General features: G+C 39.3%; 1 protein-coding gene across 5 annotated transcripts in view; it reads right to left on the bottom strand.

Moving 5' to 3' along the window:
- The window catches only part of RANBP17 (RAN binding protein 17), a 392,396-nt gene that overhangs the window by 31,464 nt on the left and 347,997 nt on the right, over window positions 1-12,935 (bottom strand). For 4 of the 5 annotated variants that reach the window (XM_032260328.1, XM_032260329.1, XM_032260330.1 and 1 more), the window contains one exon: window positions 3,842-4,008. The exons of the other annotated variant lie outside the window; for it this stretch is intronic. In XM_032260328.1, the coding sequence (XP_032116219.1) occupies window positions 3,842-4,008 (167 nt within the window). The remainder of the gene's footprint in view (window positions 1-3,841; window positions 4,009-12,935) is intronic. 5 annotated transcript variants of the gene reach the window in all.

The following is a 12,935-nucleotide window of genomic DNA, read 5'->3' as shown; positions in this document are numbered from 1 at the left end:
AACTTTTGCAGTTTGGAATTAACATTCTTCATGCAATTATGCTTCCAGCAAAATAGGCCCAGGTTGGGGGGAAAAACAGTTCAAACTAGTAAATAATTGCAGTATCATTGCATCAGTTTAGTTTAAAGAGCTGACAAACCCTCTCTAAACTCCAAGCACAATTAGTCATCAGGGTCTAGTTTTTCAGCACTGTTAAGCAATTTGTAATCCATTCCTTTTAATAGGGTTAGGCATTACTTAACCGACACAGATGCCTTGAAAACTGAAACCTCAAGTTATGAAGCAGCAACCTTGTCCATTCCCTTCTGTGATAGGCAAATCATCTATAAAAAACAGCATTTAATGGGCAACCAATGAATAATCAATGGCTCACTTTTCATCTGAGTGTGAAAATGAAAATAATCCAATACAAAATCCCACCGGTAACAGGCTGAATCTTGGGTTCTGCTGCTCTTCAGGGCTGATTTATAAGGTCTTGGAAAGCCGATGTAAACAGATGATCAATGGGACCCATCCCTGTTCATAATAACCCCCAACTGGCCCACTCCCTCTTTTTCAAGTCCATCCCTTCAGGCTATTAGTTCTGTCCAGCTAATTCTTCCCACTACTCCTGCCTGCTGCTTTTACTCTGGCCATCCGTTCAGTCCAGCCGACTCAGAAGTAATTTTATACGCAGCAGAGAGCGGGTGGAATTGATTTTTCACTCAGTGCTCTGTTCCCATCTGAATAATTATCAATTTTACTGCCTCATAAAGGGAAGAGTCAAAATTTCAAATCAATTCAAAAGAGCTTTTGAGACGACAGAAACTGTGCATAAGAATAGAGGTCAAAGTTGTCAGTGACCTAAGGAGATGATGTCAGATATTACTATACCTAATAGCTGACATCAGAGGCACTCAAGATGATATAACCTAGTGCTAATGCAAATCATATTTATGCTGACTACCAGAGCCCAGTCATTAATATTTAAAATGCTATCTGAAAGCCTACATTCCAAATAAATAGAATGTATTCCACTGTTGATAAAGATATATCACTACTTAGTCATATGCTATAAAGTGAAGGATTACCAAGTATTATTAACACACAGAAATTACTTAAACCAACAAATGAGTGGTAATTCTGAGTAAAGACAAACCTGATTTGTCTTCTGCTCAACCACATTACTTGCTTTGCAAAATCTGGTAGTATTTTGTCTAGGGCCATAGCCTATTGATTTTTGCTAACATTTTCTACCAACTTAAAAGTTTCTGCCAAAGTTTATGGGACAATACTGTGATTATGGCTGAGTGCTGGCAGGAGTGATTTGGTGGTGGACTTGTCCTTTGCCATGGTGGGGTGGGTAAAGGCCGGGTCTAATTCCTAGCCAATCTGTGAATATTTATTTTTTTTCAGTGGGGACATGCTCTAAGCTAGTGATCCTTAACCTTCTCCATGCAAAACACATGAGGGCTGTGACCCACTCCCACCGGTACCAGTGGCTACTGCATTTGGGTGGGGTGGGGAGGGAGGAGAGACGCACTGACATGTTGATAGAATGTAAAATGAAAAGCCATTCCAGGTGAACCTGAGATATTATCCTTGTCTTGAATATCAATGGGGTAAGTCGTAAGGACTTGGACTTTTGAGTCAAACAGACCTGGGTTCAAATTCCAACTCTACCACTTTCTAGTTGATCTCTCTGTACCTTGGTTTATTCATCTGTACAATGGGGATGCTGATATCCACTTTTCAGGGTTGTTGTGGAGTCTAAATGAGGAGAATTCTCTGACAATATTCCCCTTGTATTTTACTTTCTTTGTCGTCACTATATTAATGAAATTATCAAACACCTGTGAGTTACTTGTCTCTTTGTCCCATGACAAGACATTTTGTAAGGAGAGAAATTATTTCTTATGAATCTTAATAGTCTTGAACCTGGCACATAATAAATTCCCACTAAATGTGAGGTACCTTCCTTTTTCCTTTATATTACCAAGATGTTGTAACAGTTCCAGGGTCACACCAAATAGTTATAGGTCTACAACCCTTTGCCTAGTTACACAAAACATGAATGACACCCATTATCCCTGGAAAATAACTGGTTAATTGAAACATTACCACGAATAAAGTTTACATAACTTCATTTAAATATCAGCAAAAATGACAGCCAGGAAGGAAACTTCTTTCATAGCTGTCTCTCATTCTATTTTCATCATTTACTGATATAGAGTGACATTTTCTTTTCTTTTCTTTTTTTTCTGAGAGAGTCTTGTTTTGTTGCCCAGGCTGGGGTGCAGTGGTATGATTTTAGCTCACTGCAACCTCTGCTGCCCAGGTTCAGGCAATTCTCCTGCCTCAGCCTCCTGAGTTGCTGGGACTGCAGGCACGTGCCACCACGCTGCACTAAATTTTGTATTTTTAGTAGAGACGGGATTTTACCATATTGGCCAGGTTGGTCTCGAACTCCTGACCTTGTGATCCACCTGCCTTGGTCTCCCAAAGTGCTGTGATTACAGGTGTGAGCCACTGCGCCCAGCTGACATTTGGTCCCTAATGGTCATATAGCAACACACTACTGAAGTGTTTACATTTGCAAATTACGAACTATTATGGATAGAATTTGGCAAAAGAAAACAACTGAAAACAGGATTAAGATACTTTCCAAATTTAGTGGAATTAGAAAATATGTGATGGGGCCAGGCACAGTGCTCACACCTGTAATCTCAATACCTTGGGAGGCTGAGGTGAGAGGACTGCTTGTAATCAGGAGTTCAAAACCAACCTGGGCAATGTGGCAAAAACCCTGTCTCTACAAAAAAAGTAAGAAAACTGGCTGGATGTGGTGGTGTGCACCTGTAGCCTCAGCTACTCAGGAAGAGGCTGAGGTGGGAGGATGGCATGAGCCCTTGAGAGGCAGAGGCAGAGGCTGCAGTGAGCCCAGATCACACCACTGCACTACAGCATGGGTGAGAAAGTGAGACCCTGTCTCCAAAAAATATATATATATATATATATATATATATAGTCATTCATGGCATGGCCATAAAAAATGGTATTGTTTTCTTTGAAATATTTTTGGCATGTGTATTTTTAAATTTTTAAATTTTCTTTTTTAGAGATGGGGTCTTGCTATGTTGCCCAGGCTGGTCTTGACTTCTGGGCTCAAGCAATCCTCCTGCCTCTGCCTCTGGAGCAGCTGGTACTACAGGTACTGCACCTTGCAATATTCGTTTCTTATGCATGCCATTACTATGATTTGCACAAGTGAGTTTTTAAAAATGGTATTAAACTTGGACCTAACCCATTAGCTAGTTAGAAAATACATTAGAAAATAAAAGAAACTGCAGCTTTATTACTTGTTAGTTAGATGTTGCTGGACATATTACCTAACCTATCTGAACCAAGATTTCTCATTTTAAAATGGGAAAAATACCAACTATGATATGATGAATGAAAAGTTCCTAGCAAGCTGCCTGAAATACACTGGGATCCCAGCAAATTGTAATTTCCCAGTATACAAGAGTATTCACAAGGCAAACTTCAGATGACATTATCAGAGGCTCCAGGAGAGAAATCAGAGGCTGTTTCCAGTTCCAGTTTTGTCTAATCTTTCTCAGACCTCTGGAAAAACTATCCTCTTTTGAATTCTAGCTCCACTGAGGTGAGATGAACAACCCAGGTATTTCTTGAGGGTGGGTAATCCTAAAGCCTGTGCTTTTTACCACTTATAAGGAAAATACTCCCAGATAATAACTGGTAAAAAGTCTTGGCAAGCCCAGCTACTCTAAGATATATTCAGGGCCAGGTCTGGCTCCTGGGAACCTTTGTTTCTTAAGCTAGGTGACCAACCACCAGTTACCTGCTGCAGGACATCTGGGTTTTGCTGCATAAAATGAAATAGTCTCTGACCAGCCTGGGTAGCCTCTCTGCATCGAAGTGGCTTCTTGCCCTCTTTTGCTATGTGCTTGAAGAGGTACGTGACGATGTAGTCTAAACTGGTACAGCAGCTGGAGGAGACAACTGTATCTGTACAAATAATAAATAAGAATTCATTTGCATCACTGAAGTTTTTGCTCCATTTGATTATATAATGGCTCCATTAAAAATAAGTACTTCCTGATTTCAAAGTGTTTTCATCAAATTGCAAGTTCTTTGAGGGCAGGATTTTTTTTTTTTTTGAGACGGAGTTTTATTATTGCCATTACTGGAGTGCAATGGTATGATTTCGGTTCACTGCAACCTCTGCCTCCTGGGTTCAAGCCATTCTCCTGCATCAGCCTCCTGAGTAGCTGAAATTACAGGTGACCAGCACCACACCTGGCTATTTTGGTATCTTTAGTAGAGACGGGTTTCTTCTTGTTGGCCAGGCTGGTCTTGAACTCCTGACCTCAGGTGATCCACCCACCTTGGCCTCCCAAAGTGCTGGGATTATAGGCGAGAGCCACGTCATATCTGGCCAGGAATCTGTCTTATATAACTCTTTGAACCCAAAGAGTTCTATTATAGGGCCCGTGTCTATTATAGGGCCTGGCCTAGAGACACATAAATAAACAATTCCTGGATTGAATTAGGCAGATTTTTCCATTTGTGACCTTAACAACCTCTGTTCAGTTCAAGTGACTGTTTATTAAGTATCTACTTAAAGTCTCTGTTTTACAGGAAACAGTGGTCTAACACTGTCCTGGTGTCAAAAAACTCATGGTTTAATGTGCAAGTCACTGTAGGATAATGCTGTGTAAAAATGACAAATTGAGGATTTTGAGGGAGAGATCACATTTACATTGGGGATCAAGGAGAGTTTGGTGAAGGAGGTAGTGCCTGATATGGGTTTCAAAAGATTATTCCAGTTAGACATAAGGAAGGATACTTTTCAGGTAGGGGGATTAGCACAAGGCAACAGTATGGTGGGAAAGGTATGGATTTTGGAGCCAGACAGTTCTGGTTTCAAGTCCCATCATTGCCAATTACTTGCTGTGTTGCTGATTTGAAAGAGCTACTTCGCTTTCTTTCACCATTTGTAAGAGATCTTGCAGAGTTGAATGAGAAGAAAATGACAAGAAGTTCATTAGTAATAAAAATAGCTGACATTTATTAAGAGCTTACTATGAGTTACTGTGTTAACTGCTTTATACAAGTTATTATTTTTAATTCTCACACGGCACTATAATAGTTACTGTTATTATCTCCATTTACTGATGAGGACACTGAGTTTTAGAGCGCTTAAGTGACTTGTCCAATGTCACGCAGCTAAGCTATGAAAATAAACAAGGAGTTAGACTCTGGAGCTCTACTCTTTGAAAAAATTTTATTGTACTTTTAATTTCTTTATTCCAATACTTTTTTGGGAATAGGTGGTTTTTGATTACATGAGTACGTTCCATAGTGGTAATCTTTGAGATTTTGGTGTACCCATCAACCAAGCAGTGTACTCTGTACCCAGTGTGTAGTCTTTCATCCTTTACCCCCAAACTTCCTTCTACCTGAGTCACCAAAGTCCACTGTATCATTCTCATGCCTTTGCGTCCTCATAGCTTAGCTCCCACTTATAAATGGGAACATATGATATTTGTTTTTTCTGGATCTCTATTCTTAACCACTATGTTAAAACTAGGTAATATGCAAAAATGTATGTAAGCACCAAACACCTTTTTGTTGTTGTTGAGATAGGGTCTCACTCTGTCACCCAGGCTGGAGTGAAGTGATGTGATCTTGGCTCACTGACCTTGGCCTTGACCTCCTGAGCTCAAGCAATCCTCCCACTTCAGCCTCCCAAATAGCTGCAACTGTGGGTGTGCACCACCATGCCTGGCTACTTTTTGTATTTTTTGTAGAGTTTTGTCATTTTGCTCAGGCTAGTCTTGAACTCCTGAGCTCAAGCAATCTGCTAGCCTCGGAGTCCCAAAGTGCTGGGATTATAGACATGTGCTACCATGTCTAGGCTAAAACACCTTCTTAAATCACAATGGGCACTCAAAACATGGCAGTAACTACTCATTTGCTTTATGGTAAAAAGAGAAGGGTATATTCAAGAAGTAGGCCGGGCGCGGTGGCTCACGCCTATAATCTCAGCACTTTGGGAGGCTGAGGCGGGCGGATCACGAGGTCAAGAGATCGAGACCATCCTGGCCAACGTGGTGAAACGCTGTCTCTATTAAAAATACAAAAATTAGCTGGGTGTGGTGGCGTGTGCCTGTGGTCCCAGCTACTCGGGAGGCTGAGGCAGGAGGATTGCTTGAACCTGGGATGTGGAGGTTGCAGTGAGCCAAGATCCCATCACTGCACTCCAGCCTGGCACCTGGAGACAGAGGGAGACTCTGTCTCAAAAAAAAAAAAAAAAAAAAAAAAAAGACGTAGAACTTTTGCTTTGAGAGAGCAAATGTGTAGAGGAGATGTAAGAGAAGGCTAACAGAGCAGGTTGAGGGACTTATTTGAGGGTATCCAATAGTGGACTGAGACATTTACATCTAATGTAGAAGGTTAACGCAGGTGTTATTGACAAGTAAGTGATGACAGAGTAACCATTTATTATCTCCTTTGTACACTAAAATTATTATCTCACTTGTAACAACTACTTTATATAGTAAGTATAATTTGCATTTCAAATGAGAAAACTGAAGCTTAGAGATTAAGTTGCTTATCAGAAGTCCGAGGTTTTGAATCAGCATGACACAGCCCACATTTTTTGGCTAACAACAACATTTGGACACGATCCCTGGGCGTTTATGATTAGTAAGAAAAACAGTTAACAAGAGCAACAATTAAAATGGTGAATAGGTAGACTCAAGAGAAGCAGACTAAGAGAGCAGGGTTGGGAAACAGATTATAAACTTCCTAAGGGAGTAGTTTCTCATTCATCTGATTCATCTCTGAGGTTCTGAGACATATGTTTGCCTGACATAGATTAGAGGTGAAATATCAGCAGAATTAATTAAAGAATGAGTAGCTAAAACTGACCTCAGAAAGTTTTCTTGGAAGGTCTTGAGCTGTGTTTAGTAATAATACCTAGCATTGATATAACACTATAGTTTAAAAACTCACATATATCACTTTAGAGAGAAATGTCATGGAAAATAGAAAGAGGGAAGTTTTGGGGCAAGTTTTGAAATACAGTCATATGCATTTAACAGAGAGGAAAATGGTAGCTAATTCGGGATCATGAGGGATGAGGGGTTGAATGCAGGTCTAAAAGACAGCCATGGACCACAGTTTTGGAAAACTGTGGAACTACAAACGAGGTTTTCCAAAGGTTGGTAAATGGATACAAAAGTATAGCTAGATAAGAGGAATAAGTTGTAGTGTTCTATAGCACTAATAAGGTGAATATAATGAACAATTTGTTATATATTTTCAAGTAGCTAAAAGAGCAGATTTTGAATGTTCCCAACCCAAAGAAATGATAAATATTTGCAGCGATGGATACCCTGAATGGTCATTATACAACACATACATCAAAATATCACAAGTTACCCTGTAAATATATAAACTTACCATGCGCCAATTAAAAAATAATAAAAGCCAAAAACAGAGTTTCCCCCTCCTAAAGACATGGTATTTGACTGATTAATCAAATAACGGATTAATTAATTAATTTATTCTTCATCTCTCCCTACTAACTGGGTTACTTTGTAGAAAAGGGAGCTTTGGTTTTATAACTCTGGGACGTAGAATAGCATAGTGGAAAATGTCTAGGCCTAAGAGTCAGACATGGACTTGTTGAGCCTGGTTGCTTTTCTCTTTTCCTTCATATTTCTACATTTGAAGTCCCAATCATGAAAGTAAATGGATTAAGTAACTTGACATCTACAAAGATAAGCAGGAAGCAGATATGGTTCCCCTCATCAGTGAAGAGCAATATGCTATCAATCATATAAAATTATAAAGACCTCACATAGATTTGGTGACCACATGCCATGCAGGTTGCATTAAAAGGTTCCAATCTACTGAGTCAGCTGTGAAAAAGCCAGGTAAACACTTTAGACACAAAGATTGGAGCACATATCCTTGCGATAAAAGCAAGAAGAGCTTCCATTATGGTTGATTTATGGTTGAGGACTTTGAAAAAGATAAATGTTATTTCAGGGTAGATTTTAAAGTGTGGAATTGTAAGGATCACAGGGCATTTAGTCAAAAACAGAATGAATGGTGCTGAAGACTGTGTATAACTATTGGTCTTCTTTATTTGGAGCTTAAGCTACTATGTGAGATTGAAATAATGATACTTTCCAGATGTAAAAGATAGGCAGAAGTCACAAATTTTCATATTTTGTCCTAGTTCTTGGTGTTTAAAATATTTTTAAAAAGCTTACATCTGTAATTTTGGACATAATTTTTAAGCCTAATTGGCATTTTGTCCTCTTTAGCAACTTGCAGTTTGGCACTGAAAACGATCAAGTGCTCACCTTCTCCTGAAGCCAGTCTCTACAGGAAGCACATGCATTATTAACAGCCTACTGCTCACTCAGACCCATCACTGAAAGCAGTGCTGAAAAGTTAACTGTATGGGAAAGAATTGCTTAACCGAGAGTCAGGGAGAATGAGGCTGAGCTGAAATCTGCCTTCAGCTCAAAACTTGTCACCACAACACAAAGAATGAAGGTCTTAGAAAAATACGGTCTGAAGGGCAATTTCAGAGACAAAAGGCCTATTTGGGTGGTGCAGTCGTTTTGGAAAGAGGTGAGTCTAGGTTTGAATGTATTATTTCCTAGATGTTTGACTTCTCTGAGCTTCAGGTGCACCTTTGTAAGATGTGATTCATATTGCCTACTTTGTGAGGTATGGCATTAAGATTAAGTGTCCAAAAACTGTAACACAGCACCCAGCTCATAGAAGTTTTTCCCTTCCCATTTGTTTTCCTGGCTATTTCAATCCCTTAAACACCAAAGCTCTCTTCTCTCTTTAGTTTTTTTTTTTTTTGCCTTTTTTGGGGGGTGTCGGGGGTGAAACTAATGTGTAAAATCTCTAAGTTCTAAATATTTCCTAAATGTGTTACTCTCATATTACGTTCATACCACAGGACATCCAATTCAATAATGTGTTCAGGATAACAACATATCCTCTTTCATTCTTTATATAAGTTGTATTAATAATGAACTTCATGGGAAATGATCTAGTGGTTCCTAGTTGGTTCAACTTTTTGCTTGCTCTTACCTTTCCTTGTTTAGGTTTTTAGGCTGTCCTTTACTTCTGCTTGAAATGCACCCATTCCTGCTATGACTAATCTTAGAGGCCTTCCTCCATCAGTTCTAAAATAGCTGCATTTAGACACTCTCTATCCATCACCCCACTTTGTTTTTTAAATTTGTACAAATGTATAGGGTACATGTGAAGTTTTGTCATATGTATATAATGCTTTCTGATCAAATTACAGTACTTAGGGTGTCTCTCACCTGACTATAATACATTTTTCTTAGCTATAGCCACCCTACTCTATCCAACATTGAATTTATTCCTTCCATCTGCATGTTTGTACATTTTAACCTACTTCTCTTCATCCTCTCCCTTTCCCCCCTTTCCAATATCTGTTATCTATCTATCTATCTATCTATCTATCTATCTGTCTGTCTGTCTGTCTGTCTGTCTGTCTGTCTGTCTATCTATCTATCTATCTATCTGTCTATCTATCTATCTGTATTTTTGAGACAGAGTCTCCCTCTGTTGCCCAGGCTGGAGTGCAGTGGAGAAGAGATCTTGGCTCACTGCAATCTCTGCCTCCGGGTTCAAGCTATTCTCCTACGTCAGCCTCCCGAGTAGCTGCAACCACAGGTGTGTGCACCACCACACCCAGATAATTTTTTTTTTTTTTTTTTTGAGACGTAGTCTCACTCTGTCACCTAGGCTGCAGTGCAGTGGCATGATCTTGGCTTACTGCAACCTCTGCCTCCCGGGTTCGAGTGATTCTCCTGCCTCAGCCTCCCCAAGTAACTGGAATTATAGGCGTCCACCACTGCGCCTGGCTTAATTTTTGTATTTTATTTATTTATTTTTGAGACAGAATCGCGCTCTATCGCCGAGTGCAGTGCGCAAACTCAAGTTCATCACAACCTCCGCCTCGCAGGTTCAAGTCATTCTCCTGCTTCAGCCTTCCCAGTATCTGGGATTACAGGCACCCACCACCATACCCAGCTAATTTTTGTGCGTTTAGTAGAGATAAGGTTTCACCATGTTGGCCAGGCTGGTCTCAAACTCCTGACCTCAAGTGATCCTCCCACCTCAGCCTCCCAAAGTGCTAGGATTACGGGCGTGGGCCACCATGCCCGACCCTTGTTATCTATCGTTCCATTCTCTACCTCCACGTTATTAAATTTTTTAGCTCCCACATATGAATGAGAACATGTGGTTATCTGTCTTTCTGTGCCTGGCTTATTTCACTTAAGATAAAGACCTCCAGTTCCAACCATGTTGCTACAAAATACATTATTTCATTCTTTTTTTAATGGCTGAACAGTATTCCATTGTGTATATATAACACATTTTCTTTATCCATTCATCTGTTGATGGATACTTAGGTTGATTCTATGTCTTTGCTACTGTGAATACTGATATAATAAACATGTGAGTGAGGTATCCTTGTGATATACTGACTTATTTTCCTTTGGGTATACTCCCAGTAGTAGGACTGCTGGATTGATAGGAATTCTATTTTTAGTTTTTTGAGAAATCTCCATACTTTTTTCCACAGTGGCTGTATTCCTTTACATTCCCACCAACCGTGTATACATTTCCTTTTCTCTGCATCCTTGACAATATCTGTTCTTTTTTGTCGTTTTAGTAACAGCCATTCTGACTGGGGTAAGAAGGTAACTCATTGTGGTTTTCATTTGCATTTCTCTGATGATTAGTGATGTTGAACATTTTTTCACATACATGTTGGCTGTTTGTATATCTTCTTTTGAGAAATTCATGGTATTTGTCCAGTTTTAAAGGGAATTATTTGTTTTTTCCTACTGAATTGAGTTCCTCATATATTCTGGATATTGGTCTTCTGTTAGATGAATAATTTATAAATATTTCTCCTGTTCAACAGGTTGTCTGTTTACTCTGTTGGTTATTTATTTTGTGATTCAGAAGCTTTTTAGATTAAGCCCATTTGTCTATTTTTGTTTTTGTTGCCTGTGTTCTTGAGGTCTTTGTCATAAATTTTTTGCCTAGATGGATGTTCAGAAGAGTCTTCCCTAGGTTTTCTTTTAGTATTTTTTTTTTTAAACAGTTTTGGGCTTTACCTTTAAGTCTTTAATCCATTTTGAGTTTATTTTTATATGTGGTGAGATAGGGGTCCATTTTCATTCTTCTGCCTGTGGCTATCCAATTTTTCCAGCACCATGTTATTGGAGACTGTCCTTTCCCCATTGTGTATTCTTGTCAGCTTTGTTGAAGATTGGTTGGCTGTATAAGTATGTGACTTTATTTCTGGGCTATCTGTTCTGTTCCATTGGTCCATGTGTCTCTTTTCATACCAATATCATGTTGCTTTGGTTACTATAGCCTTGTAATATATTTTGAAGTCAGGTAATGTAATGCCTATAGCTTAGTTCTGGTTGGTCAAGATTACTTTGGCTATTCAGGCTCTTTTATGGTTCCATACAAATTTTAGGATTAAAAAAAAATTCTGTGAAGAAAGATGGTATTTTGATAGGGCTTGCACTGAATCTATACATTGCTTTGGGCAATATGGTCATTTTAACAATATTAATTATGCTGATCGATGAGCATAGGATGTTTTCCCATTTATTTGTGTCATCTTCAACTTCTTTCATCAGTGTTTTGTAGTTTTCCTTAGAGAGATCTTTCACCTTCTTGGTTAAATGCATTTCTAGGTGCTGTTTTTTCTTTTCTTTTCTTTTTTTTTTTTGAGATGGAGTTCCATTCTTGTTGTCCAGGCTGGAGTGCAATGGCACGATCTCAGCTCACTGCTGCAACCTCTGCCTCCTGGGTTTAAGTGATTCTCCTGCCTCAGCCTTCCGAGTGACTGGGATTACAGGCATGTGCCACTGCACCCGGCTAATTTTGTATTTTTAGGAGAGACGGGTTTCTCCATGTTGGTCAGGCTGGTCTTGAACTCCCGACCTCAGGTGATCTGCCTGCCTCAGCCTCCCAAAGTGCTGGAATTACAGGCGTGAGCCACTGTGCCTGGCTTCCTAGGTATCTTATAGCTATTGTAAATAGCATTGCCTACTTGATTTCATTCTCCAATAGATCATTATTGGTAGGTATATAGAAATGCAATTGATTTTTGTCAAATGATTTTCTATCCTGCAACTTTAGTACACTCTTTTATCAAATCTAAGTTTTTTGGAATCTTTAGGTTTTTCTGAGTATAAGATCTAACATCAGCAAAGAAGGACAATTTGACTTTCACTTTTCCAATTTGGATGCCTTTTATTTCTTCTCTTGCGTCACTGCTCTGGCTAGGACTTTCAGTACTATGTTGAATAAGAGTGGGGAAAATGGGAATCCTTGTTGTGTTTCAGTTCTTGGAGGGAATGCTTTCAACTTTCCCCATTCAGTATGATTTTGGCTGTGGGTTTGTTACATATGGCCTTTATTGGTTTGAGGTATGTTCCTTCTACGCCTAGTTTGTTGAGGGTTTTTATCATGAAGGGATGCTGGATTTTATCAAACGGTTTCTCTGCATCTATTGAGATGATGATATGGGTTTTTGTCCTTAATTTTGTTGATGTGATGTATCACATTTAATCATTTGTGCATGTTGAATTAACGTTGCATTCCTGGGATAAATCCCATTTGATCATGGCGTATTATCTATTGGATTTGATTTGCTAGCATTCTGTTGAGGATTTCTGTACCTATGCTCATCAGGGATACTGGCCTGTAGTTTTCTTTTTTTGTTGCATCCTTGTCTGGTATTGGCATCAGGCTGATAGTGACCTCACAGAATGGGGTAGGGAGAGTTCCCTCCTCCTCCTCAATTTTTTGGAACAGTTTCAGGAGGATTG

Source organism: Sapajus apella, unplaced genomic scaffold (genome assembly GCF_009761245.1).
Source record: "Sapajus apella isolate SASKATOON/1434 unplaced genomic scaffold, GSC_monkey_1.0 scaffold117, whole genome shotgun sequence".
Lineage (NCBI taxonomy): Eukaryota > Metazoa > Chordata > Mammalia > Primates > Cebidae > Sapajus > Sapajus apella.
This window is presented reverse-complemented; position numbering and strand designations above follow the sequence as displayed.